The sequence below is a fragment of the Phoxinus phoxinus genome (assembly GCF_949152265.1).
Source record: "Phoxinus phoxinus genome assembly, chromosome: 1".
NCBI classification, from domain to species: Eukaryota; Metazoa; Chordata; class Actinopteri; order Cypriniformes; family Leuciscidae; genus Phoxinus; species Phoxinus phoxinus.
Window position 1 is genome coordinate 4,905,088 of NC_136876.1, and position 26,064 is coordinate 4,931,151.

Below are 26,064 nucleotides of genomic sequence, written 5' to 3' on the forward strand. Positions count from 1 at the left end.
ACTAAATCTAAAATATCTTAAACTGTGTTCCGAAGATGAACGGAGGTCTTACGGGCTTAGAACGACATGAGGGTGAGTCATTAATGACAATATTTTCATTTTTGGGTGAACTAACCCTTTAAGGGTTTTTTGTGGTATTTCCAGACCCAAGGTTGTAAAGCAGATTTTTTTTGGGGGAACTGCAGGTACATTATAATTTTTAATGAAGATCATGCAATCATGACCTTGCCAATAAGTATTATTTACAGTAGCCTTTGTGTCAGGCTTCACTAACGTGATTGGTGCCAGAGACTGTGATGGTGCCCATCAAGGCCTCAATGAAGGGGATTTTGTGAACAGAAATTAGGTTGTAAATGTGCAGGTAAGTCCATCCATCCATCCATCTTCTTCCGCTTATCCGGGGCCGGGTCGCGGGGGCAGCAGTCTAAGCAGAGATGCCCAGACTTCCCTCTCCCTAGACACTTCCTCCAGCTCTTCAGGGGGGGGCACCGAGGCGTTCCCAGGCCAGCCGGGAGACATAGTCTCTCCAGCGTGTCCTAGGTCTTCCCCGGGGTCTCCTCCCGGTGGGACGTGCCCGGAACACCTTCCCAGGAAGGCGTTCAGGAGGCATCCGGAACAGATGCCCGAGCCACTTCAGCTGACCCCTCTCGATGTGGAGGAGCAGCGACTCTACTCTGAGCTCCTCCCGAGTGACCGAGCTCCTCACCCTATCTCTAAGGGATCGCCCAGCCACTCTGCGGAGAAAGCTCATTTCGGCCGCCTGTATCTGGGATCTTGTTCTTTCGGTCATGACCCAAAGCTCATGAACATAGGTGAGAGTAGGAACGTAGATTGACCGGTAAATCGAGAGCTTCGCCTTGCGGCTCAGCTCTTTCTTCACCACAACAGACCGGTACATCGACCGCATTACTGCGGAAGCTGCACCGATCCGTCTGTCAATCTCCCGTTCCATCCTTCCCTCACTCGTGAACAAGACCCCAAGATACTTGAACTCCTCCACTTGAGGCAGGATCTCTCCACCAACCTGAAGAGAGCAAGCCACCCTTTTCCGACTGAGGACCATGGCCTCGGATTTGGAGGTGCTGATTCTCATCCCAGCCGCTTCATACTCGGCTGCAAACCGTCCCAGTGCATGCTGAAGGTCCTGGTCCAAAGGGGCCAACACGACAACATCATCCGCAAAGAGCAGAGACGAAATCGTGTGGTCCCCGAACCTGACACCCTCCGGCCCCTGGCTGTGCCTAGGAATTCTGTCCATAAATATTATGAACAGAACCGGCGACAAAGGGCAGCCCTGCCGAAGTCCAACATGCACCGGGAACAAGTCTGACTTACTGCCGGCAATGCGAACCAAGCTCCTGCTCCGGTCGTATAGGGACCGGACAGCCCTTAGCAAAGGACCCCGGACCCCATACTCCCGGAGCACCCTCCACAGGCCGCCTCGAGGGACACAGTCAAATGCCTTCTCCAAATCCACAAAGCACATGTGGATTGGTTGGGCAAACGCCCATGAACCCTCCAGCACCCTAGAGAGGGTATAGAGCTGGTCCAGTGTTCCATGGCCGGGACGAAAACCGCACTGTTCCTCCTGAATCCGAGGTTCTACTATCGGCCGTATTCTCCTCTCCAGTACCCTGGCATAGACTTTCCCGGGGAGGCTGAGAAGTGTGATCCCCCTGTAGTTGGAACACACTCTCCGGTCCCCCTTCTTAAAAAGAGGGACAACAACCCCAGTCTGCCATCCCAGAGGTACTGTCCCCGACCGCCACACGATGCTGCAGAGACGTGTCAGCCAAGACAGCCCCACAACATCCAGAGACTTGAGGTACTCAGGGCGGATCTCATCCACCCCCGGTGCCTTGCCACCGAGGAGCTTCTTGACTACCTCGGTGACTTCAGCTTGGGAGATGGACGAGTCAACCTCCGAGCCCTCAGCTAGAGCCCTGCACGGGCCTCAAATCTAGGCCCTAGCCCGGCCCTGGCCCGAGACGCTCAGGCCCTAGCCCGGCCCGTGTCCGACAGCTCATCATAATTATCAGCCCGAGTCCGACCCGAGCCCATTTTTATTTTATTTTTTATACACCGCTGTAGCCTGGCTTAGGGCAAACTAGCTATTTGCAGCCATTAAAATAGGTCCGTTTTGTTAGTTATGTTTCTTTTCATTTCTTTATTAAGTTAATTTAGACAAATGTTCGGTTTCTTTTTGTTTTTTTTATTGACGACCAAGCAGCCGACAGCGAGTAAAACATGTTTGATCCATTTAGCCTCTCAAATCAACACTTCACTTGGCTACAATAAAATCCATAAAACACCTTAAGCATATCACACATAGACAGTTATAGTTTAAACGTTTATTATCATTTTTTAAAAGCTGAGGCAAACTGCTCTGCTGCTCACAGTCGCAACAGCGCTCGCAAACGAAATCAGCTATAGCCTACCATCTAAACAAATCAAATAAATGGCATTAAATTAAAAACAAACATGCAGATTGTCTTACCTCAAAAATCAAGTCTTCACTACAGAACATGGCCATTCTTATTTCGAATAGTTTCCAACAGACTGATGAAAATAAAGTCGTTTTCAAACGAAAACCAACAAGACGGCCCCTAACATGGCTAAGAACAGTTTCTAATACAGAGCATCGTGAGGAAAAATATCACAGCATCCACAGTGGAAGGTTTTAATCCAGTCGTACTTTTTTCTTTAACTATTCCAGCTGCGCTGAAGTCACGCTTGCTATACTTCTGCTGCTGGCGGGCGGGGACACTAAAAACAGCTAGCCGGTCGCGCGAATCTTGGGTCGTGCCGCCGGGAAACTTGTGTGCGTGTGTGTGTGCGCGAGCGCGAGCAGACTGTCATGTGTCAGTCATATGTCAGTGTGATAGGTTTAAAACGTCTTTCTATGTTTGTTTAATTTTAATACGTCTGAAATAGGCTATAAAAAGAAGGATAAGCCTAAAACAGGCCCGAGGCCCGGCCCGCGTGTGAACTATGACGTGAAAATTGGCCCGAAGCCCGGCCCTAGGGGCGTAAATAAGTCGGGGCCCGTCGGGCTCGGGCTGAAATGCAGGGCTCTACCCTCAGCCACTGCTTCCTCAATGGAAGACGTGACAGCGGGATTGAGGAGATCCTCGAAGTATTCCTTCCACCTTCCGACGACATCCCCAGTTGAGGTCAACAGCTGCCCACCTCCACTGTAAACAGCGTTGGTGGGGCACTGCTTCCCTCTCCTGAGGCGCCGGACGGTTTGCCAGAATCTCTTCGAGGCCAGCCGGTAGTCCTTCTCCATGGCCTCACCGAACTCCTCCCAGGCCCGAGTTTTTGCCTCCACAACCAGCCGGGCTGCACTCCGCTTGGCCTGCCGGTACCCATCAGCTGCCTCAGGAGTCCCACAAGCCAACCAGGCCCGATAGGACTCCTTCTTCAGCTTGACGGCATCCCTTACTTCCGGTGTCCACCACCGGGTTCGGGGATTGCCGCCTCGACAGGCACCAGAGACCTTACGGCCACAGCACCGAGAGGCTGCGTCGACAATGGAGGTGGAGAACATGGTCCACTCGGACTCAATATCTCCCGCCTCCCTCGGGATCTGGTCGAAGCTCTGCCGGAGGTGGGAGTTGAAGATCTCTTTGACAGGAGACCAACGTTCCCAGCAGACCCTTACAGTACGCTTGGGTCTGCCGAGTCTGTCCAGCTTCCTCCCCCGCCATCGCATCCAACTCACCACCAGGTGGTGATCAGTTGACAGCTCCGCCCCTCTCTTCACCCGAGTGTCCAAGAAATACGGCCGGAGGTCAGATGAAACGACCACAAAGTCGATCATCGACCTACGGCCTAGGGTGTCCTGATGCCACGTGTACTGATGGACACCCTTATGCTTGAACATGGTGTAACTGGCACAGAAGTCCAATAACTGAACACCGCTCAGGTTCAGATCAGGGGGGCCGTTCCTCCCAATCACGCCCCTCCAGGTGTCACTGTCGCTGCCCACGTGGGCGTTGAAGTCCCCCAGTAGAACGACGGAGTCCCCAGTCGGAGCACTTTCCAGCACCCCTCCTGGAGACCCCAAGAAGGCCGGGTACTCTACACTGCCGTTTGGCCCGTAGGCACACACGACAGTGAGAGACCTATCCCCGGACTATTACCTATGCAGGTAAGTTACTATTACAATTCTAAATATTGGCAGCCCTACATGCATAAATATATAAGAATAGTAATTGTAGGAGCCATATAATGGGAAAGTCATGTGACCAAATGATAATGGGTGTGTCATTAATTAAGTGGGGTTAAAACACCTGTTGCGTGTGTGTGTTTGGATGGAAGAATGGGGGTGAGTGCTGGAGCACATATTTTGTTGACCGTGCAAACCTGAACAAAATAAAACAACATGCAAGCTTCAAAGAAAAATGCGTCACATAAGTTATTCCTCCACTCAGCTCCTTAGCGGTCTTTGGATTGTTTTTATGTGCCGCTACAGTATTATTATATCAAATAAAAAAAAGGTATGGAATCAAAAATTATGCAGTTGACGGACTAAAATGTCTTGGTGTGTGACGCTATACCATATCACAAATGTTGAAGCAAAATGGCCAGGATCTGTGCACTCAATTTTTAGTCTCACATGTAGCACACTATTTGAACATGGAAACGGAAAATATAAGTATCAAGCACACTATATTACATAGGCTACACGTATGCTGAGCCTAACAGAACACATTTTTTCCATTATGTGGGTGATTTACAAGAGATTCCCTGACCCACAACCCAGACAACGCAGCTCTAGCCAGGACAAGGGCACACATTTAAATTGACCATGGGCAACAAAAGGGAATATTTCAGTGTCTGAAAAGTCTGAGGGTTGCACCTGACAGGGACTGTGACATTATTTTTACATGTGCCGTAGTGCACATCATTGCCACATCAGAAAGGAGAGGAGCCTGGAGGTGCAGCCTGATGAACACAATTTTTGAAATTCATTAAATGTTTAATGAAAGACAAGACAAATATTTATTTCAATTATTCTTAGTAAAGAAAAGCCAGTGATCAAGTCATATTTTTCAGAGATATCAGAGATATTTTGCAAGGTCAGCAATAGTACTCTGTGTGAAATAATAAATTAGCACTTACTCAGAAGTTTCTTTGAAGCAACTCTATATAGTGCCAGTTTTTTTTTCTTCAAGTAGGCTAGTCTTTATTTTCTATATTATTTAATTCTTGTTTTTTTCAAATTACTTTACTTTATTGCTGTTGAAAACTCCTATTATATAGGGAACGGATATGCTGGCCATGCAAGAACTGGGATGTTTTCAGCTTCCAGGAATTGTGTACAGATCTTTGCAACATGGGGCTGTGCAGTATCATGTGCAACATGGGGCCGTGCATTATCATGTGCGACATGGGGCCGTGCAGTATCATGTGCAACATGGGGCCGTGCAGTATCATGTGCGACATGGGGCCGTGCAGTATCATGTGCAACATGGGGCCGTGCATTATCATGTGCAACATGAGGTGATTGTCGTAGATGAATGGCACAACAATGGGCCTCGGAATCTTGTCACGGTATCTCTGTGCATCAATAAAATGCACCTGTGTTCGTTGTCCATAACATACCCCTGCCCATACCTTAACCCCATCGCCACCATGGGCCACTCAATCCACAACATTGACATCAGCAAACCGCTCACCCACATGACGCCATACACGCTGTCTGCCATCTGCCCTGGTCAGTGAAAACAATGTTACACACAGTCTGCGGTTGTGAGGCCGGTTGGATGCACTGCCAAATTCTCTGAAACGCCTTTGGAGACGACTTATGGTAGAGAAATGAACACTCAATTCACGGGCAACAGCTCTGGTGGACATTACTGCTGTCAGCATGCCAATTGCACACTCCCTCAAAACTTGTGACATCTGTGGCATTGTGCTGTGTGATAAAACTGCACATTTTAGAGTGGCCTTTTATTGTGGGCAGCCTAAGGCACACCTGTGCAATAATCCTGCTGTCGAATCAGCATGATATGCCACGCCTCTGAGGTGGATGGATTATCTCGGCAAAGGAGAAGTGCTCACTAACACAGATTTGTGAACAATATGTGAGAGAAATAGGCCTTTTGTGTACATAGAAAAAGTCTTCGATCTTTGAGTTCAGCTCATGAAAAATTGGGGCAAAAACGAGTGTTGCGTTTATAATTTTGTTCAGTGGAAATGAAGATTGACACATTTATCCATGTACGATCAGTTGTACAATGTACGATCAGTTGTACGATGTAAGTACAATTAGTTGTTTTAGAGCTGGTTAGTTTGTTTGTTTTGATCATTAAATACTATTTTTTTTAAAGAAACATCGTTATACTGAAGAACAAAGAGTTTGGTGTTTAGGTTGGAGAATATTTCAACTAGTTTATTTGCCCTTCAAAGAAATGTGCTGACCAGTAAGATATAAACTTTGTCAGATGACCAGAGCTGCTGCAGATACACATTTGAGAGCATTTGGTGGCACTAGTGAAACCAGCATTAAAGATTGGAATTACTTTAAATAAAACAAGTAATTCAAAGTGTTCATGTAATGCTAAAGTCATGATTAGCAATATAATTGTGTAAAATAGTCCATTGAAAGTAACTTTTGCCATGTGAGACATTTACATTTATGCCCCTGGCAGACGCTTTTACGCTGTCTATTGTACAGGCGTGAATTTGCTTTTCCTTCAGTCCAACAAATTTGTTGACAGGCGGCCCTTTCACAACAAACGTCAAACAAATAAGCTTAGAGGCCAATCAGCTTGTGTCGTGTTGGAGACTATGTGATTTCTCACAGATCATATGTCAAGCCTGCATCTAGAGTTTCATGACCAAACTAGTGATTTATAACACAAATCATTTTCATGACATTAAAATAGATCATAATCGTGCACCGCAGTTGTTGACCAGATTTGATGGGATTAAAATGACTATTATACTCCGTGATCTTGACTTTGAGCTTCACTCTTTATTTCATATTTGTCTCTCATTTGAAATCTCACATGATTTAATGTTTCTTTTAGACCTGATGGACGTGAACAAGGAAGGAAAAAGAAGCCAATAAATCTGTGTCCTGCCCTCAGTGTAAAAAACGCTTCACATGTAAATCAAGGCTGAAGATTCACATGAGAGCTCACACTGGGAAGAAGCGGCTCTGGATTTTTCTCTGATATCACATCTTTTCATTCTGAAGAAAGACCATTTAACTGTGATCAGTGTGGTAAACCGATTCATTGGGCTTCAGTCCTGAAGAAACACAAACATGACTGTTCACACACAGAAGAAGATTCATTCGTAATATTACAGCAGAAAAGACACGGTGGTGTGTGTTTCAGTGCTGGAAGTCCATTACTACAGAAGATGAACTGAAAGAGCACCCGAAAATTCACACTGGAAAAGACCTTTGAAGTTCAGTGAGCTAAAGAAGAGGCCATAACACCTCTGATACCCCTTTTCCACCAGCAAGAACCAGGTGCTGGTTCAGAGCTAGAGCTAGAGCCGGTTCAGAGTTGGTTTTACTGACGGGTCTTCTAAGAACCGGGTTGCCTTTCCACAGGCTAGAGAGCCAAAACATGTTTCTCATGTTGCCCAGCAACGCTAGCATGGCACCGCCAAACAAAAACACACCAGGCTTGTTTGAGATGGTTCGGCTTCTCGCAGACCGATTGCCGCATGACATCAAAGCACTGCGAAAGTGATCCAAAAGCCCAAGGAGTTGTATGCTCTCCAAACACTCCCGGAGCTCTGATCGGTCCGCGCCGCTTCGATGCATCTCGAACAAGTCTTACATCAACAATGGCGGTTGTTGCGTACTATTCATGCTCATGGCGAGATTACAATCGAGCAGCTATTAGCTCGATTAGCTGCTATTTTAAAAATGGCGGTCACAAGTTTATTTTCGTCTTGTTGGTCACAGTAACCCCGCCCCCAGCCCCTGACGCAAGCGGTTCTTACTTCTAGCCCAGCAATGTTTTGGTGCTACTTAAGAACCACTTTAACTGGTTCGGAGCTGGTGCTTTGGTGGTCGAAAAACAAAGAATCGATTTGAAACTAGGCTTTGGCTTCGAACCAGCACCAGCTCTGCCTTGGTGGAAAAGGGGTATGAGAGAGAAATAAATCTGATATTCGTTGTTTTTCATCAGAACATCTAGTTTGTCTTCCACTTCTACTCTTCCATGCAAAAACAACATAAAATTGTTTGTAGCTCTGAAACTGGACTCTTTTCTTCTGTTCTTCTCTTGAGAGGATTTGGCTCTTATAAGTCAGTAAAGAGAGAGATCTGTCTCCTTCACTTTTACTTAATTTTTGGCTTTGCTTCAAGTAATGATCGATTAAACTCATTACTCATTTTATCAACAGTTTTTATTTTATGCTCATTCTGCATGAATCAGGATAAATGTTAGTTCTAAAAGACATGAAATATTGTTGGCTTTTTGAGCTTTCCATGTTTTAATTTTGTCAATAGAGCTTTTAAATGCCTAATGTAGTGAACAGCAGACATGATGGCAGCAGAGGTCCATACTTCACAACAGGAGTCTCTTTGTTGTACTGTGATTAAGAAGACAAAAGGATGTGATAGGACCCTCAAAGACAACTAAAGGACTATAGTAATCAGGACTGCCAGAGGTGACGACATCAAAAACCCATTGATCACTAATCTAATCACTGATTTTCACCTCAACTCCTTTGGTGTGAATGACCATGGACTGCCCAGGGCCCCCAAACTGGCTAGAACACGGTTGGAACAAAGATCTCTAAGAAAAAGACAAATCTTTTTTCACATTGGTTTAGGACCACAAAAAGGGACAGGAAACTGTAAGGAACATGTCCTACATATCTCCTTATTCATCCAGGGAACTGTGCGCTCACAGTGGAAACGGCACCTGGAATAACAGCCAATGTAATCTCACCCACTAACACAGTAATGGACATCTGGGTGATACCTCAACCAATTTACATCAAGTTTGGACTCTACAAGTTCAGAACGCTGCCGCACGGACTTTGAGAAAGGTTTGGAAAGGAAATAAAGCATTTCCAAGGTTCTAAAGACAATGTTTAATTTAACTGTGTATTTTGGGACAAATCCACAAGCTCCACAGGGTGGAAAGGTGGGACGTGATGGGCGGATACTTGGAACAGTTTCTGACCTACAGAGGGAAGGAACAACAGCACAACCAAGGTTATACTCTTGCAAGTAAACCTTCACCCGCATGAATCTTCAAGCAGCTCAACCGCTTCTGTTGAAGACTTCAGCATTCAACACCTGAGCTGCACGACTCTTGCCTTTGTAACCTCTAGCCTGCAAAGGATCCTGTGGATCAACCACCGCCTGACCTGCAGTTTGCCGGATTACACAAGGACCAGCAGCGAACCTCCAGCACTCAGTGCGGCTCTGCAACTGGTGGAAAGGGATCCAGTTTACCCCCACTGCGAATAGAAAGATACCAGTGGAAGACGTAGCCCATTGCCGGACTGATCACCCGACCACGTGGAACATAAATATAAGCTAACCAAACCTCTTCCCAAAGGCCTGGGCATTAGGTTGTTGCTACATTTACATTTACGCATTTGGCAGACGCTTTTATCCATACATTCAAGGCATTACATTTACATACATGGGAAATCAAACCCATGACCTTGGCGTTGCAAGCGCCAACGCTCTACTGTTTGAGCTACAGGATAGCTTGTTGCTATATTATAATATTTTTTTTAGAGCCTGTATCTAGGGTCTGCATATACAGATAGATACATTAGACACATTATCTGTATTCATAAATGCTTATTTACTGTTTCTTACCAGCATCCAGAAAGACCACAATTTACTTCTAATTGCTTCATCCAATCCATTGCTCATCTACTTAACATTCATTGTGAACATCCATTTGTGTAGTTGTTTGTAGTATCTGTTTGATTATTGATTACATTTTCATTAGTAGTTTAGTCACTTTCCTTACTAGTATTTAGTAAGTGTGATATTTTACTCTTGTATATGTCTATTTGTTAATAAATTCATCTTTATTGCAAACTGTGTCATTCTTGTGTTGATCATCAGAGGCTTTACAAGCTCGCCAGAATCTCACTAAATCCTTCAGATTGATCAGATGACAAACTTCCTATAATTTATATAATTCTAATTCTTTCAACAATCTTCCATGATTGTTCTTTATTGTCAAGGAGAAATTCCTTGGCTGGTGCCCCGTAGTATAGGAAGGATGTGACCAAAACTCAATATGAATATTAATGTTTAAGACCATAAATCACTACACTAATACATTATATTTTACTGCACACATGACTGACATTGAATGAGATTGCTGTCTGTCTACATTGTTAACAGTTTCACCCTTGATATCCAGTATCATATACATTTCAAAGAGTTTGTTCTAGTCAGTTTGATGTTTCATTCACGCCATGAGCCTTCATGAAGTCAGAACAACTATGTTGTTATGCATGTATTGTGACGATGTCATCATGACATAAATAAATAAAATGCAATTAAATGTTTTTTTGTACTGGATTTATCAGTCATCATTCATCTGTAAAATAATCTGAGATCATTAACCATAAATATCAAAACAATGTATATATTATATGAATCTACAGTCGTCATAAGATAGCGATGAAGATGGTGACGTCTTTGGTCCAGCCCTTTATCTGGCTTATGGGGGGGGTGGTCCAAGATGGCGCTCTGATCAGTCACATTTTGAGGAGCTCCGCAACCTCGATTGTTTATTTTGGCGTATAATGCAGTAGGAAAAGTTTTTGGACTCATAATTTGAACCAGATCAATTGTAACAGGTTGTTGGTTGTCAAAATGGGAAAATCCGAGAAAAGAATAAGTAGCAATGGACCTCAAGCTGCTGCTAATGTTAACAAAACTGTTAACGACGCATGTCAAGCCCGCCAAGAACCTCTGATGGACAACATGCATGACTACTTGAATCAGGACACTGACTCCGCAGAATTCATGCTGTCTTCCAGAAACCCCATGTAAGCCCCCTGCCATCAAACAACGCAAGACGAGTGCTGACACAACTGCCATCATCTCACAACTCGGAGAGCTTTCGAGGCTGATTAATAATCGCTCGGATGCTTTGGAAAAGATGGTAGGGGAAAACTCACGTGTGATCGCTAGTATGAAAAAAGTGATTAGCGAAAATACCAGGCAGATTTCTGAAATGAAAGATGGCATTGACTTTATGAGTGCCGAAGTTAAAAGCAAAAATTCAACAAACAAACATCACTGCGTAAGAGACACTCAGACTCAAATTATAAAAAGAGAAGTATTTATTCTTGCAAGAATATGAGCAGTCTAATACACAGTTGTTACCCTGTGCAGAAGAGTGACACACCCCCAGACAGACTCAACTAGCTTTTATCTTAGTTTCAAGGCCTTCCTTCCCCCAGAGCCTTCCTCCCAGTAGTTTTCCATCCAGTAGTTTTCCATAGACAAAGAAGCCATAACACTAGTTTAGATTCGTCGCTAGTTGGCCCACTAAGCCCCCCTGCACCAAATGGCCTTCTGACATCTAGGTCAGAGGTCCTTGCTCGTCTGTTTCCTAGAGTGTCTCCCCAGGTACATAAACAGAATCTTCTCTCACTACAAGTGAGAGACACACATGTGACATTCTTTGAATCATCTATATTTCACTAAAGATCAATGAATATCAAAAAACTTCCACCACAACTCACTTTTTATCATTGTCTGATAACTGATTAATCAAACATAATAATAATAATAACTAGAATGTACATTTCCAGAATAAAATGTGAATGGTGCTTGCAGTGGCAAAAAACACGACCCGGTTGCACATGATTGTGTACGGGCCAACAATCATGTCTGTACGATGTTCTGGTGCTGAGATATGGCTTATTTATGTGTTTGTATGGTTACTAGGGTACTCTATATGGTTGCTATGGTGTGCTTATACAGTTTATGGGATGATATTTAAAGACTAGTTGACAGTCTGAGTCAAAAAAGCCGAACTCCATGTTTCTCATGCATTCAGCTTTGAACTCAGCATTTTCTTGGCATGATTTATTACTTAGCTAATCGCTATTAGCATGTAGCTATTTACTGCTAGCATGTGTAGCATGTAGGAAGTCCTGTTTGCTAGCATGAATCGAAAGAGCCAACCCCCATCTCTATACGATGTTCTGATGCTGAGATATACGTCTTGCTAAACGGTTGCTAGGGTACTTTGTTTGGTTGCTATGGAGTTTGGCAGCTGCCAATAATGAAACTCCAAAGACTGCTTGTCAGTATGAATAATCTAAACCAACTCCCACGCATCTGTGGCATTCAGAATGGAAGATATCCTCTGTGGATTTTGGTTGCTAAGGTGCTCAACAATGGTTGCTAGAGAGGGGTTATGAAGTGTTGATGTGATTCATGATTGGCTGTTTGCTGCCCCGAGTCAAACGAGACCACCCTCATGTTTCTATGACTCTTCTATCCAAAGATATCCCTTTGATCTCTTTCAATGGAAGTCTGTCACTTGTTGCTAAGGTGCTCTAAATGGTTGCTAGGGGCGTGGCCTGATAGCTTCACAATGATCCCGAGAGACTGATTGGTCGTCTGAGTAAAATGAGCCTGTCCCCTTGTCTCTATGACACTGTGATCCAGAGTTATGTTCAATACAAAATCCCTATGCAATTTACCATAGTAGGAAAAACGCATGCATTACATGGGCCGTCCTACACCATAGTAAGTCAATGGGGAAACTTTGGGCCGCTCCTGCCCCCCAGGGGTGCAACTTTTGCCCCATTGTGAGGTATGTTCTTACAGAGCCTGCCAGCCTCTTCAAATGTGGTAAATTTCAAATTTCTACGAAATCCTCGCTCTGAGGTTTGACTCGTCAAAGTTTGTCGCAATGTTAAGTCTATGGGATTTTTCAGTGACTTCTTCGCCCCTGGGGCGAACACCGTACCCCCGATCTCTTATAAGAGTCATAGCACACCATTCCAAACTAAGCCGCACGTTTTGACACCTCATTCATGGGTCTGTGACAAAAACTGCGGGTGGAGTAGCGCATAAAAATTTCGGCGGGACAAAAGGAGCAATAGCAATACTGTTGCTTGCAAAAAGCAAGCACCATTAATAATGCAAGTTCAAGTCATTACATCACACTCATCACATAAAAGATCAGTCTCCTTGAACCTGTGGATTAAAGGATTTAGAAGAAGCAAGCATAAGACTGTTTTTGTGGGGGAAAGCCCCATAATTATTTAGCAAGCAAGTAAATATTTTACCGGGCCGGGCTGAACGGAAAATCGCTGTTTTCGCACCCTCGAACCCTCAGTCACACCAGTAAAGAATAAATAGTTATAGCACTGTAGGAAAACAAACAGATAAAATGCAAATGATAAAAGTATTTAAAAAAGAATCCCTCAGTTTCAAAACCCTGTCCTTGTACGCCATCTCGTAACACGGATGACTGCTGCTTTTGACCTTCCTTACATATCAATCGTTCTCAGAAAGAAAAGAAAACATCAACACATTTAACTGTAATCTCTACTTGAATCATCTGCATAATTTTGTTCATCATCATCATCATTCGGATAGACTGTAATTTTCAATTGAATAGACATTCCAGTTTTCTCATATTCACCCATGAATAACAAAATGATCAGAATAACACATACAATCATAACTCCTACACATTCAACATTTTTCCCATATCCATTTTCCTAACCATATTTTGTTCTTTTACCTTTAACTTTTAATTCAATCAGGCAGTGGTTCTACTTAATAAGTTTCAACAATAATCCCTATAATTTACATTAATTAATATAATTCTGTATATCAATACTTAGCCCTATTTTTATATAATCAAATAAAATCATCAAAGTCATCACACAACATATTCTTAAACCTTTAGTTGGTCCACATCCTCCTCCAGGCGTGTTGATCATCTCGTTCGCCCCATGGACTAATGGGATGGTTGCGGCCTGTTGGTGTTGGTGAGAGGCTTGGACCCAGGTGTCACACTGATCTCCTGAGATCACAACCGCACCCCCACTGGAATTAACCATTTCCTGCTTGTTGTCACCTGTGAATGGAGACCTTAAGTATTTTGTTAGTGACCGCTTGTCTTTCCCTCGTCCCTTTTGGTGTGACCTGTGGAATTTTCACCATCTGTTTACAAACTGAAACATATTATCATTAGACATTTCTTGCTTAATAGTGTCAGAGTCCTTTTCCCCTGAAAAACACATATCCACTTTGCTTACGTTAACCAGTCAATATTCATACATTTGGAAACAGAATCAGTTCAGCTTGATGCAATCCATCCTGACATTTTGCAAAAGGAAAATTTTAAGTTATGCGCTGCAAAAGATGTAGCACCTTTCTGCCACAATAATAACCCAGGCCAGGACAGTTAGCCAAATTCATCCATAGCCATTATTTCATTGGGCACATTTTGCCCTGTCTCCCAATCCTGCATGCTCTTTGTAAAGAGAAACAAATTTCGAGGTTATTGTCAGATAGTAAAGTCTGTGCTGCCACGGCCTTCGATGCCCTTGCGTTTCCTGTTAAAACAATCCAGACAGCAATTTTGTTAGGCAGAAGAATGGCTTCTTTCAGGACTTTTACCCAATTACCCCTAGTGTTCTCCCAACATTTATTCAGCAAATGTGAATCCCTTAATAAACCATATTTGGCAATTGTTATACCATCTCCCTCTTGATGCACGACACAAATCGAGCATCAATTTAACATAACATTTAACATAGTGTTTTCGATAAAGTTTGCCATCAACACTAACCCAAACGTTGTCCTTCAGACAAATTTCCTCCAGACATCTTTCTCTGCCTCTGAAACAAAAATATTACATTCTTCACTTAAAGCCACAATCTCATTTTCTTATCGAAGTATTTGAAGGGCAACGGCCCTCAGTCTCACGCGTATCCTGCTTTTTCAGGCCTGTTGTTTTGTCTCCCAACTGAGTCCTCTACAACCATTTTAAAGTCATCAATTGTTTCTATCAGGTCAGGTCGTGCTGTACAGACTTGGTCAATGTCAGTCAAAAAAAAAAAACATTCTCCTCCTGTTTACAATAATCATAAATGGCTCTCTGGATAATTTTATATTGACTTAGCCAATGTGTCACTTTGTTGTTGCCATCAAATCTATAACATCTTCTTTTATTTCAACCCACGATGGACGGCGATATACAACTCCACAATTCCAATTTACATAAATACTTAACCTGATCCAGAAAGTAATTTAAATCCACATCATAAATGACAAAAGTAATTACTACCAGACAGAGCTTGATGACCAATCAACTTAAAGCTCGTCCCATGTTCTCCATCATCTTTTCATCAGATTCACTCAGCATTTGCCTTCTTTAAAACTTGTAATTTGCCTTAACCCATCTGTAAGGATAAAACACTCATTCCAGAGGTTAATGGCACAATATACACACTATTCAGGCTGAATATTAGTACCCCAAACTAACACATAAAAGACAAAGTGCTGCCCCCATCACACACACTAATGTGAGACACACATATGCTAACTGCTCATTTCCAATGTTCGCTTTTTTTATATTAACTCTAAAATTATAATATTTAAGGTTTAAATAAGATTTAAACTTCCCATTTTCCTGTAGCTTTTATATAATTTTACATGGCCTCTTAAACCGTTTAAAATTCTGTCTGTTCATTATTCATTTGTCTTTAGAAAAGTCAGGTGGTTTGTTTTGGTTCATTATCATTATTTTGTTTAAAGCTTGCCTTACCAGGCCTGATAACAGAAAGACAAACAGCGTCCCAATCCCTTCCTCCACTCAGCAGTCTCTCTTACTATACACAAATAATCTTTTCAACAGCCTCTTAAGACTGAAACTTAATTAATCATAGTCTAGAACCCTTAATAGTTCACAAATGTTAATATACAAATGTTTAACTCAAATTAGAACCATTACAACAATCTAATATACATTATGCTATGAGCATTTCTAAGGTTATCTTTAGTTTGAATACTTGTATAAATTCTCAATTCACCTAACCTTTGTTATCCAAACTCTACAAAAAATTGTCTTAATCTTTAGTCACCACCATGTCTAATGACCTTCAGGAGTTAAAACCATCTTATAGACATATTAGTTCAAAATCAACACTTCTATAATTTTCCTTGCCCTTAAGGCAACCAACATCATGTTCCTGATATAAAGTAATAAGTTTTGTTACTCTCTCCCCAACAAATAATGACAATCACCTCATGGTCTCAGCTGGCTCTTGAAAGCACATTTCCCATTAGCTCTTTATCTATAATCTCCATCAGGGTGCTGTCCCCTGGCATAGTTGCAGACTTGTCACAATTGAAAACAAGCAATACAATGAATGCGTTTTTTTTCTCATGAGTGGTATAGTAGAGGAACTCACATTTTCTGGGTCAGACTGCCGTAACTCCTCACAGCGCATCTCACCTCTCAATGCTCTGCTGACCCCAGTGACCTCCAGTAATCAGCGCTCAACTCTCATACCTTTCTCACATATAACACCTCCATCCGGAGATGCCCAGTGTTATTGCGTGACCTCCCTGCCTTAGGTATAGTCCCCTGGCCAGGAAGATCTTCCCCGTCGTTGGGTAGGCCACTCGTACACACTGGAAACCGCTCTTTCCCATCACACAATCAGTTTTCTTCAACAGAACTCAGCTGTTTTTCTGGAGCTTAGGAAAGGCACATTCAAGAGTCACCTTCATCTGGTCTGCCTAATAGTGTTAAGGGAGACAGGTTAATAACAACAGTATTTAATCACTCAAATCTGTTAGACCTGTCCGAATCAACAAAATCTCAGTGAACTTTATTCACATCCGTCTATTCAGTGTACATCTATAGCCATGGTCATCGGTCCTGTGTCATAGTGGAGGCTAAGATCAGACAAAGACGTTACTGGTCCTAAAAAAAAGTACAAAAAAAAATGTCACTTCTGTCATTTAAGGTCTACATTATTATTTTAAAGACTTCTTTAAAGTCATTCAGTTTTACAATCTAAAATATTTAAGTTTTAAATTGCCCTCTGAATAGGGGTGTGACGGTTAGTATATAACCGTGAGACCGACGGTTATAGTTAAACACCGTCATTAGAACTCTATAACCGCCAAAACCGTGTTATTAAAATATTTTTTACAAACATTTTAAAAAAAAAAGTTTTTTTTCATTTTTTAGATGGGATCATAATAAGCGCAATATATCGTGAGACGTGGTTTTTACCACTTAATGAAGTTTTGTTTTGTAAATCGTCAGACATGATTTTTACCACTTCAAAGTTTTGCATTGTAGAAAGCCTTTCTTTAAAGCGAATTTCGTTTTGTAGAAATTGTATCTTAATTTTAATAAATGTTTCATCAACCAATTGCATGTATTTAATAAATAAAAAGCAAATAGCCTATTGCAGACAATATAATAACCGTAACATGGCGCCTGCGCGCCGCGTTCACTTGCATTGCATTGTGAACTAGAGCGTATCTCATCGTAAATGAATGAAACTATGCCTGTCTCATGCATTAGCATTAAATATCTTTGCTACATCCTTTCTAGGCGGGTGCGGCTTTGAAATTTGGTCAAAAAACGTTGGTGCGGATGAGTTTTGTTATGCGGTTGCGGATGAAATAATTCCCCATCTGCGTATCTCTACATCTAACAACATTGAACACTACACAAATATGAATTACATTTTTTTTTATTAATTCCCCATAGTGACAGGAGGTGCCGGAGATCTCCTTAATAAACGGAGGTCTGAAATCTCTGCCCTTACCGATCAGAGCGCGCGCTGACACGGAGTTAACCCGCTATCTCCAAGAACAACCAATTGACTACGGCTAATCCACTGGTGGAGAGACAATGAAACACGCTATCCGCTCTTAGCAAAATTGTCACGTAAATACATGTGTATTTGTGCTACAAGCACAGCATCAGAGCGAGTGTTTAGCCTCGCGGGTAACATAGCCACCCCTGTCAGATCGTCACTAAAACCGAGTAAAGTGAACATGTTGGTGTTCCTGTCACGGAACTTGGAATTCGAAAAAGATTAGGAATTTAAAATGCCATTGCACTTTTTTTGTTTCCTATATTTAGTTCGTTTAATTAAGGTATTATCACAACAATCGTTGTTCGACTTTTTTGTTTTTCTTTGATAAAGGTATGTAGCCTAGATTTTATGATTTGTAATTTAGGCCTGGCTACTAAATCATTTTTATGCGGCTCTTATAGAATTTAAGCAGCCTACTTTTTTAAAAGGATTTTACTTTTTTTTTTTTTTTTTAAGGATTTGTTTACTGTGTGTAGGCCTTTATAAATAAACGTATAGCAAGTAGTTAATCAGTGTCTGCTCGTTTATTCAAACTAAGTTGTCTTATAACAGACCCCTTTCTACACATTTTACCCAGTGCTACTGCTTCTGCTTATTTGATCTTAAATACAAATAGTTATTCTAGTTCTCAATAACGTTTCATTAAAACATCTACATTTTAGTTGTCAGGTTCTCATTTACCATAGTTACCATAATTACCATATCTGACTCCCATATTTTGTCTTCTAGGGGTCTGCAATTAGGATCTTCCAAAACCTTTTTTTAAGCATTTCATTAAAAGACAATCATCCTTTTAGTTACCTGTATTTTTTAATATATATATATATTTTGCTTATCTGTAATTTTGCATCTACTGGTACTTTAGTTCCTTTTCCTTTTAAAAGGATTTCCTTACGACTTAAATCTTTCAACTTTCTTTTCTCTTTCAATCTTCTTACGACTTCCATCTATCAACTTTCTTTTCTCTTCTCATTCTTCTTACGACTTCCATCTATCAACTTTCTTTTCTCTTTCATTTACTTGCACATTCTTTTCACTTTTCTTAGCCCTGCATTCGCATTCTTAGTTCTTTCTCAGACGAAAACTTTAATATCGTCATTCAAATACTCTTCTACTTTCAAACCCACATTAATACACGCCACTTTCACATTCCTACGTTCTTTTACATCTTTCTGAGTTGGCATTTACAGTTACTGCTAAATGACCCTGCTGACCACAATTAAAACACTCTCTGTCACTATAGTTTGATCACCATGAGCTTTCTAACAGCTCCAACTTACTGCACACTTGAAGCAGTGTGTCCCAATCAGGAATGTAAACAGAATACAGTTCTCTGTATTCTTTTACAGTCCACCAGTGGCGGATTCAATCTCAATAGCCAAATAATAATCTTTATCATTATTATTGGCAGAACATTAATTTTCATAAGCTGCACGGAAATGCATAAATTGTTTCTAAGTTGTTTTCACAAAGTTTCTGTTTAACTTCAGTCACTTGTCCAGGGAAAATTATCCCCGACCCAGAATTTCCTTTATAAAACAGACAATATATTTTCCCTTAAATGGCGTAATATCAAAAAAATATCCGACATTTTACATTATTTGCATTCCACAATCTGTCTTTACATCTCTCTAATTCGGGATTATCATCAACAACACTGATTACAATAGCAAGTACACATTTAACCCTCTGAGGTCGGCAAACGCGCGGGGCGCGTTTTGCTCGGTTTTTTTTATATAACAGCAAAATAGACCTAAAATACTCCGTCAGTTTTGGTCATACAGCCTTAAGAAATATGAAAAAATAAGCTGTTAAATGTCTACTTTTTTATGTGTCCACTTACAATCGAAATAAAACATTGTGCTTTTGTAAAATAAAGAAAGTAAACAGGGAGTACTTTCTGCCTCTCCATCTCCGTGAACTTTTTTTCTGAAGCACGTCTCTAAACTTAAACAAAACTCAGCGAATACTATTCACTCAGACATGAGCTATATATCTCTATAATCATTTAAGTGTGTAGTTTTAAATTATCTAATTCAAAACTAAAAGAAATATTCTCTGTTTATGTAATCTATATATAAAGAGCGAGAGATCAGCCGTTCTCATTATCGTTCTCTCACCTCATTACTCCGCTAATGTGACACGCCCATCGAGAGCGCGCCGCTATTCAGACGCAGATCTGAAGCAACACATGCAAACCAGTCAACGCCCACAACAGCTGGATAACACACTCGCTGTGAGGAATAATAATATCGTGATAATCCTGGAAATTTTACCTCAAACGTGCTGGAGTAGCCTAACAACGGATCCAGCTGCAGATCATCAGTAAGTGCTTTGTTCTAATCGCGATATGAAATGGTGTCTGTAAACCGCAAAAGACTGTTTAAATTTGAATCGCGTTTCTGTGTTTGAATGAATGAATGAACGGCACATAGGCATGTTGTTTAGCTACTACAGCTCGCGCGTGTCTGTGTGTGAATGAAACTATCTATATTGCCTACTGAGATGAGTAAAAATCGACTGAATACGTTGAAATAAAATGTCTTTGTATAAGCAACATATTAAACTTCAAATTAACATTTATGCCCTAGGCTAATATATATTAGCCTATAAAAGACAATATGTTACAGACGAAATATGAAAGACAAAATTTCGTTTTGGATAGATTATAAAGTTTATACTGACACATCAAAACCTAATTTACAAGGTGCAAACAAAATCTTAAAAGATCAATATAAGCCTTAAATTATTTTTGTGTTTTATTAGTGACAAATTTGGGGAGAGGATAGCCTACATCCAAAACTTTCTGAAAATACGAATGAGAATTAACTGCACAATTACTAGAAATATTTACCTTGGATATTATACAATTTGCAAGCATACACAGTTTGTGGAAAAATACACTTTTTTCAAGATGTTTCCAACTCTGAACCAATTCTGTAGTTATATATATATATATATATATATATATATACGTGTGTATGTGTGTGTATGTGTGTGTGTGTGTGTGTGTGTGTGTATATATATGTCATGATCTGGGTGCTTTCTCTCACATTCTCTCTCGCTCTCACTCTATCACACACACACATTCACACGCTGTCAATTAACGCTCATTCACATACTCTCACTCAGACTCATTTACGCACACACCTCTTCAATCTACTTTCATGTCTTTCAGCTGATGCTCTTTACCATTCTTAGCCTGTTACTCTCATCACCTGTCCCACCTTTCTTCCCTATATCCTTGCTCTTCTTTCTATCAGACCTCGCTTGAGTATTGCATTTGCTATAGTGAACAGTATTGTGTCTGACTCTATTTTGTCCTGTCTCAGTCCTGTCGCATGGACCTGTGCGTGTCGGTTCTGTACCCTGTCCAGAGAGTCGCTGTCTGCCTCCCGGACGCAATCATTTTCGGAGAATTCAGCCACGCAGCACCAGCCTAACAGATCTCTGTTCACCTGTTTTGCTATTCGCACTTCCCTGAGTTTCTAACTACCTCGGGTAGTTTTTTGTTGCTTTTGAGGCTGCATCTGTTTTGTCAAACTTATCACACACTAATTAAAGTGACTGTTTCTCCGAACCTGCTGTGTTGTCCGCTTACCCTTATGACAATATATATATATGTGTGTGTGTGTATGTATATATATATGTGTGTGTGTGTTGTCTTTGCATTCTTTCTTGTGGCTCAGTGACACCTATGAAATGCTCATTAGTATGCAGCATTAGCGGGTCTTTGTCTTCAGGTGTGCATGAGGACATTATTCATGACCTTGTTGGATCATTCACGCCCACCTGCATATTGCCTTTCCAAACAAAAAGTGTCTTACACAATTTAAATCAATCTATTGTTTAATGTGAACGATTAGCCCGGATGATTTTCAGATCATTTTAAAGTAAAAACTCTAGCCGACAACATCCATTAGTCAAAAGTATTGTGGGAATATGTGAAGTTGGTCGTTTGTGGTCTTATATCAGACAATTTTTGTTTGAGTTTTTTGAATAACCACGCATAAATAATATTCTCTCAAAAATGCAAACATGTACATACATGTTGCTCACATACTATGATAGCCATGTTTGTGCTAAATAGAGTGTAATTACACCTTTGCCATTAATATGTTTATCAGCAACTAAAAAAAATACAAATATCAGGGCATGTCAAAACGTCTCAAGGACCCCAAAAACACCTTAGACCCCAGAGGGTTAACATCCGGAAGCCGGGCTGAATAAGCACGCGCTGTTGCTGTATTCCCCGCATAGCTGGAGTCTTTAGGTTCAAAAGACAATGGTTGTCAAACTATAAATAAACATAATTTCAATCTTTATTTTACCACTAAAATATAGAATTCTTCCCCATTTTGCTTAATGAAACATTCATTATCTTTATATCATGTTAATCCCTGTTAATCATACTCAATACCTTATTATTATTATTTTTAATCTGAACCTCACTTTTCATACCATTTCTTAATCTGACATAACAGGCGTTCATAAATAGTTCCATTTTATCAGAAATGTTATTTTCATAACATACATTTTCTACAGTTGTTTTCTTCTCAAAATGGTTAGTCTGCAGATTCAACAAGTATAATCATTACTGTCTCTGTCCCACTTATCTCTACTGTTTTTACAGAAACCAAAATATCATATTACTCATATCTCAATCCTTCACAAAGACAGCCTTATTGCTGCTTGCTACTTCAACTTTTGTTACAAAAAAAAATCTTCTGATATCTAATGTCATGAAAAATAAAAACCCTTTTATCAGTTATATTCAATCTTACTATATGGAAATACATTCTACATCAACTCCGTTCTCTTTTATCTGCTTCAAGCCAACAACGCATTGTCTTTTCACATTTTTACACACGTTGAACGCAGACACAAGAAGTTTTGTTTCTCACTGCTCTGTTCAACTGATTCCCGCACCATCTTTAATCTTGTGGCGCTCAATATCATACATTTCTGCCCATAATTTCATCTCATATGACTTAAACACCGGTGTACCAAATTTCGCAAGCTTGCTTTTGAGACATCCCCATTTTGGCTGCTTCTCTGTTCTCTGTGGATTTCTCTTTCACGCGCGTTCTCCTGATTTGTCAGGCGTCCCACACAGACCCGATTTTTCTTTTAACCCAAATCGGTCGGGTTGCACTATTAGTGCCCTCCTAATTACGGTTCACCAAAAATCTGTTACGATTGTCTTGGTTCCCCCTAATTAGCCTCAGCACCCAAAAATAACTTGCTCCGCGGTGGAACAATTAATTTTCAGGTTACCTATCTGTTTGAAATTTCTTGATCTGTCACAGTTCTCAATTAATCCCAGATTATTTATCTGCTTGAAATTTCTTGATCTGTCAAAGACCTCAATTAAAGGGCACCTATTATGGAATTTTGAAATTTACCTTTCATGTAGTGTGTAACATAGATCTAAGTGATCAAAAACATCCTGCAAAGTTTGAAATATGAAAGTGCACCGTATATAAAGTTATTGTCTTTCAAAAGTAAGAGTCGACTCCGAGTCATTTTTATGAATCGTTAGAAGACCGAAGCTTTTTCTTTGACTAGTTGACGTCAACTTGTCAAGTTATTTGAATACGATACGCCCACTTATTGCGCTCCAAGGCCAGGGAAAACATCATGGCGACGAGAGTGTTCTGAAGTAAGACTCAAAAGCAAACTTTTTTCATCTGCCCAAGGAGGAGCATTTGAAGACTAAGTGGCTACAATTCATATAACTATACCACAGAAGTATAGTCCGAGCCTTGTGCTTTGTTCGCGCCATTTTGAAGACGATTGCTTTTTAAATGCAATCAAACTTGGATTCGCGAGCCGGCTGATATTGAAGGAAGGTTCATTTCTAAGTGTATTTGCATCAGCTTCCTCCTCCGTATCACAACCTGTAAGTGTTATTAATAATTGTTGCTTTTATGTTTTATGTAGCATGCTTAATTATTATTTTGTTTGTTGTGTAAGCACCGTTTAGCTTCTAGGTCTTCAATGACAATTGTATTGAGATATGTGAAGTGTTTGTCGTTGTTTTCGGAGTTCTCTTAAAGAATAGAATAATACCTCGTAGTAACGTAACTGCATTTTTTCTTTTTTTGTAAAAACGTTATGTTTATGCATCGGGCTAACGCAAATAAAGACTGATTGTGCTTTTACAATATGAACTCTGGGCTATGCTCGCTAACATAACATTAACCTGTTAACCTTCACCAGAGCGAGTACCTTCACCAGTACCTTGACAAACTATACATCATTAAAAATATATAAGTCTCACGTTTCAGTATTTGACCACTATTGTATTCTGAGAAACTTATAGTGACAGTTATGTCTTAATTTGTGTCAGGATTTATGTAATGAAAAAATGAGTCGATACCTTTAATATGAATTATGAGCGTCAGCTGCTCCATTCAGAAAAAAACTCCGGTGTTGTTGTCTTGAGAACGCGTGACAAAACAACGTTCCTCAGGGCTTTTGGCTCAAAAATGTGCAGATTTGGAGAAATATTGATATATTATCATAGGTTTACATCATATTTCTATAGACAGGAATAATATTTATTGAATTTATATCCAAATGCGTCGATGTATACATAAAGAGCGCTGGATACTCTGATGTACTGTGTTTTCAATCCATACAGCAGACTGAGGGCGCCATTTGCACAGTTTTTTTCAAATATGGAAGCTCACGAAGAAGAAATAACCTGTGACCTTCCAGGACGTCACTGACATAAACATAGCTATAGCTTCAGAGATCGCTATAACATGCAGATAAAGATGTTTTGAAGACAATAAACATGATTGCAATGATATTTGATTTACCTGTGTTCTTCGAGCCATGTCAGGTATTTTTATAATAATAGATTATATGTATAATGTAATGCTAATCGGTATAGACTTTACAATAGTGCAGAATAATATCAAATCATATATTTTCTGTCTGATTTTCTTTTCTGAAGCCAAATAAGCTCATAGAAGATTATTTAAAACACTCGACTTGCACTATAAAGTAAGTTTGGAGCACAAAAAGGGTTTTAATCTCATAAATTGTCGTGTATTGATGGTGTGCTAAGCTAACATGCTAGCTAGCTCTCTAGTTGCACCTGCCATCTAGCTGTTATTTTTTATGATTTTTTTTCTAAATCGGAATGCTTACTGAAATATTTCTTTATTTAAGAAAGGCATTTGATACAGTTTCAAATGTGAAGTGAAGATTATGAAAGAAATTAGGGGGTGAAACACCGTGATTAGCCAGTCGTTAGCGATTATAATGGAGACAAAGGAAAAGAATATTTATGGCCATAAGCCGGCTGGATAGGTGTAAATGTGAGCAGGAGAGACTGACACTGAATGGGGCTCGTTTGCACCACAAAACAATAGAGACAATAGACTGAATAGATGCTAATAGATGACAATAAACACAAGTTTGCATTTTAGAGTCAATTCAAAATAAAGTCATTTGAGATGATCTTGAAAAACATTTAACAAAATACAGAGTTTTAGACTTATCACCTTCAAATTTTAAATATAACATGGTCAGACATGTGTCTTTAGCTGGAGTGCATTTCTAGAGTGCTGACGGGCCAACTTCAATTTAATTTTCATGAAGATGTTTCATAAAAATAAATTTCTAATAACTTACACAACTTTGAAGCTATTCATAATTTTTTTTTCATTATGACAATAATTCATTCTACATTTCCAATAAAGTGCCAGGTGTCAGCTTTCAAATGAGACCGTACTTGAGCTTTTAGGACAATGGGTCAATTAATTGAATCTTTTTTAGGTTGGGTATGCTATTTCTGGGGATTTTTCAAAAGTGGCGCTGAAGGCTAACAGGTTAAATTCTTTATCTTATTTTTAGTTTTTTACTACAAACTACAAAGCAGTGGACTAATCATTATTATAACACGATTTAATTGATAAAAGCATCATTGTACTCTGTGTTAAACAATAAGTATTATCTCTGTAAACACTGCTGGGTCATCTGACCAATCAACGCAGATTAGCGTCGCGCAAAGGAGGGGTTTGGAAAAAAGAGTCGTTGAACGAATCATTTGGGAGTCGGTGAGCAAATCAGGTAAAATAAATGCATATTATACGAAAACAAAAGTGTTTTTTGACATTGCATGCACGTAAAATTGTTGTTGGGGACTCCCTAAACAACATTAGGAACATTTTAAATGTCATAATAGGTGCCCTTTAATCTCAGATTATT

General features: G+C 40.4%; 2 protein-coding genes across 4 annotated transcripts in view; one reads left to right on the top strand and one right to left on the bottom strand.

Annotated features, from left to right (window-relative positions):
• Window positions 1–11,432, top strand: part of LOC306999577 (uncharacterized protein) — a 34,071-nt gene extending 22,639 nt beyond the window's left edge. For 2 of the 3 annotated variants that reach the window (XM_079614394.1, XM_079614395.1), the window contains one exon: window positions 7,041–7,425. In XM_079614394.1, coding sequence (XP_079470520.1) covers window positions 7,041–7,134 — 94 coding nt within the window. In that variant the 3' untranslated portion in view covers window positions 7,135–7,425. Of the gene's footprint in view, window positions 1–7,040; window positions 7,426–10,998 lie in introns of those variants that run through there. The other variant, XM_079614396.1, reaches the window with a different exon arrangement.
• Window positions 1–26,064, bottom strand: part of LOC306999562 (uncharacterized protein) — an 825,164-nt gene that overhangs the window by 289,413 nt on the left and 509,687 nt on the right. The gene's annotated exons all lie outside the window — the stretch shown is intronic.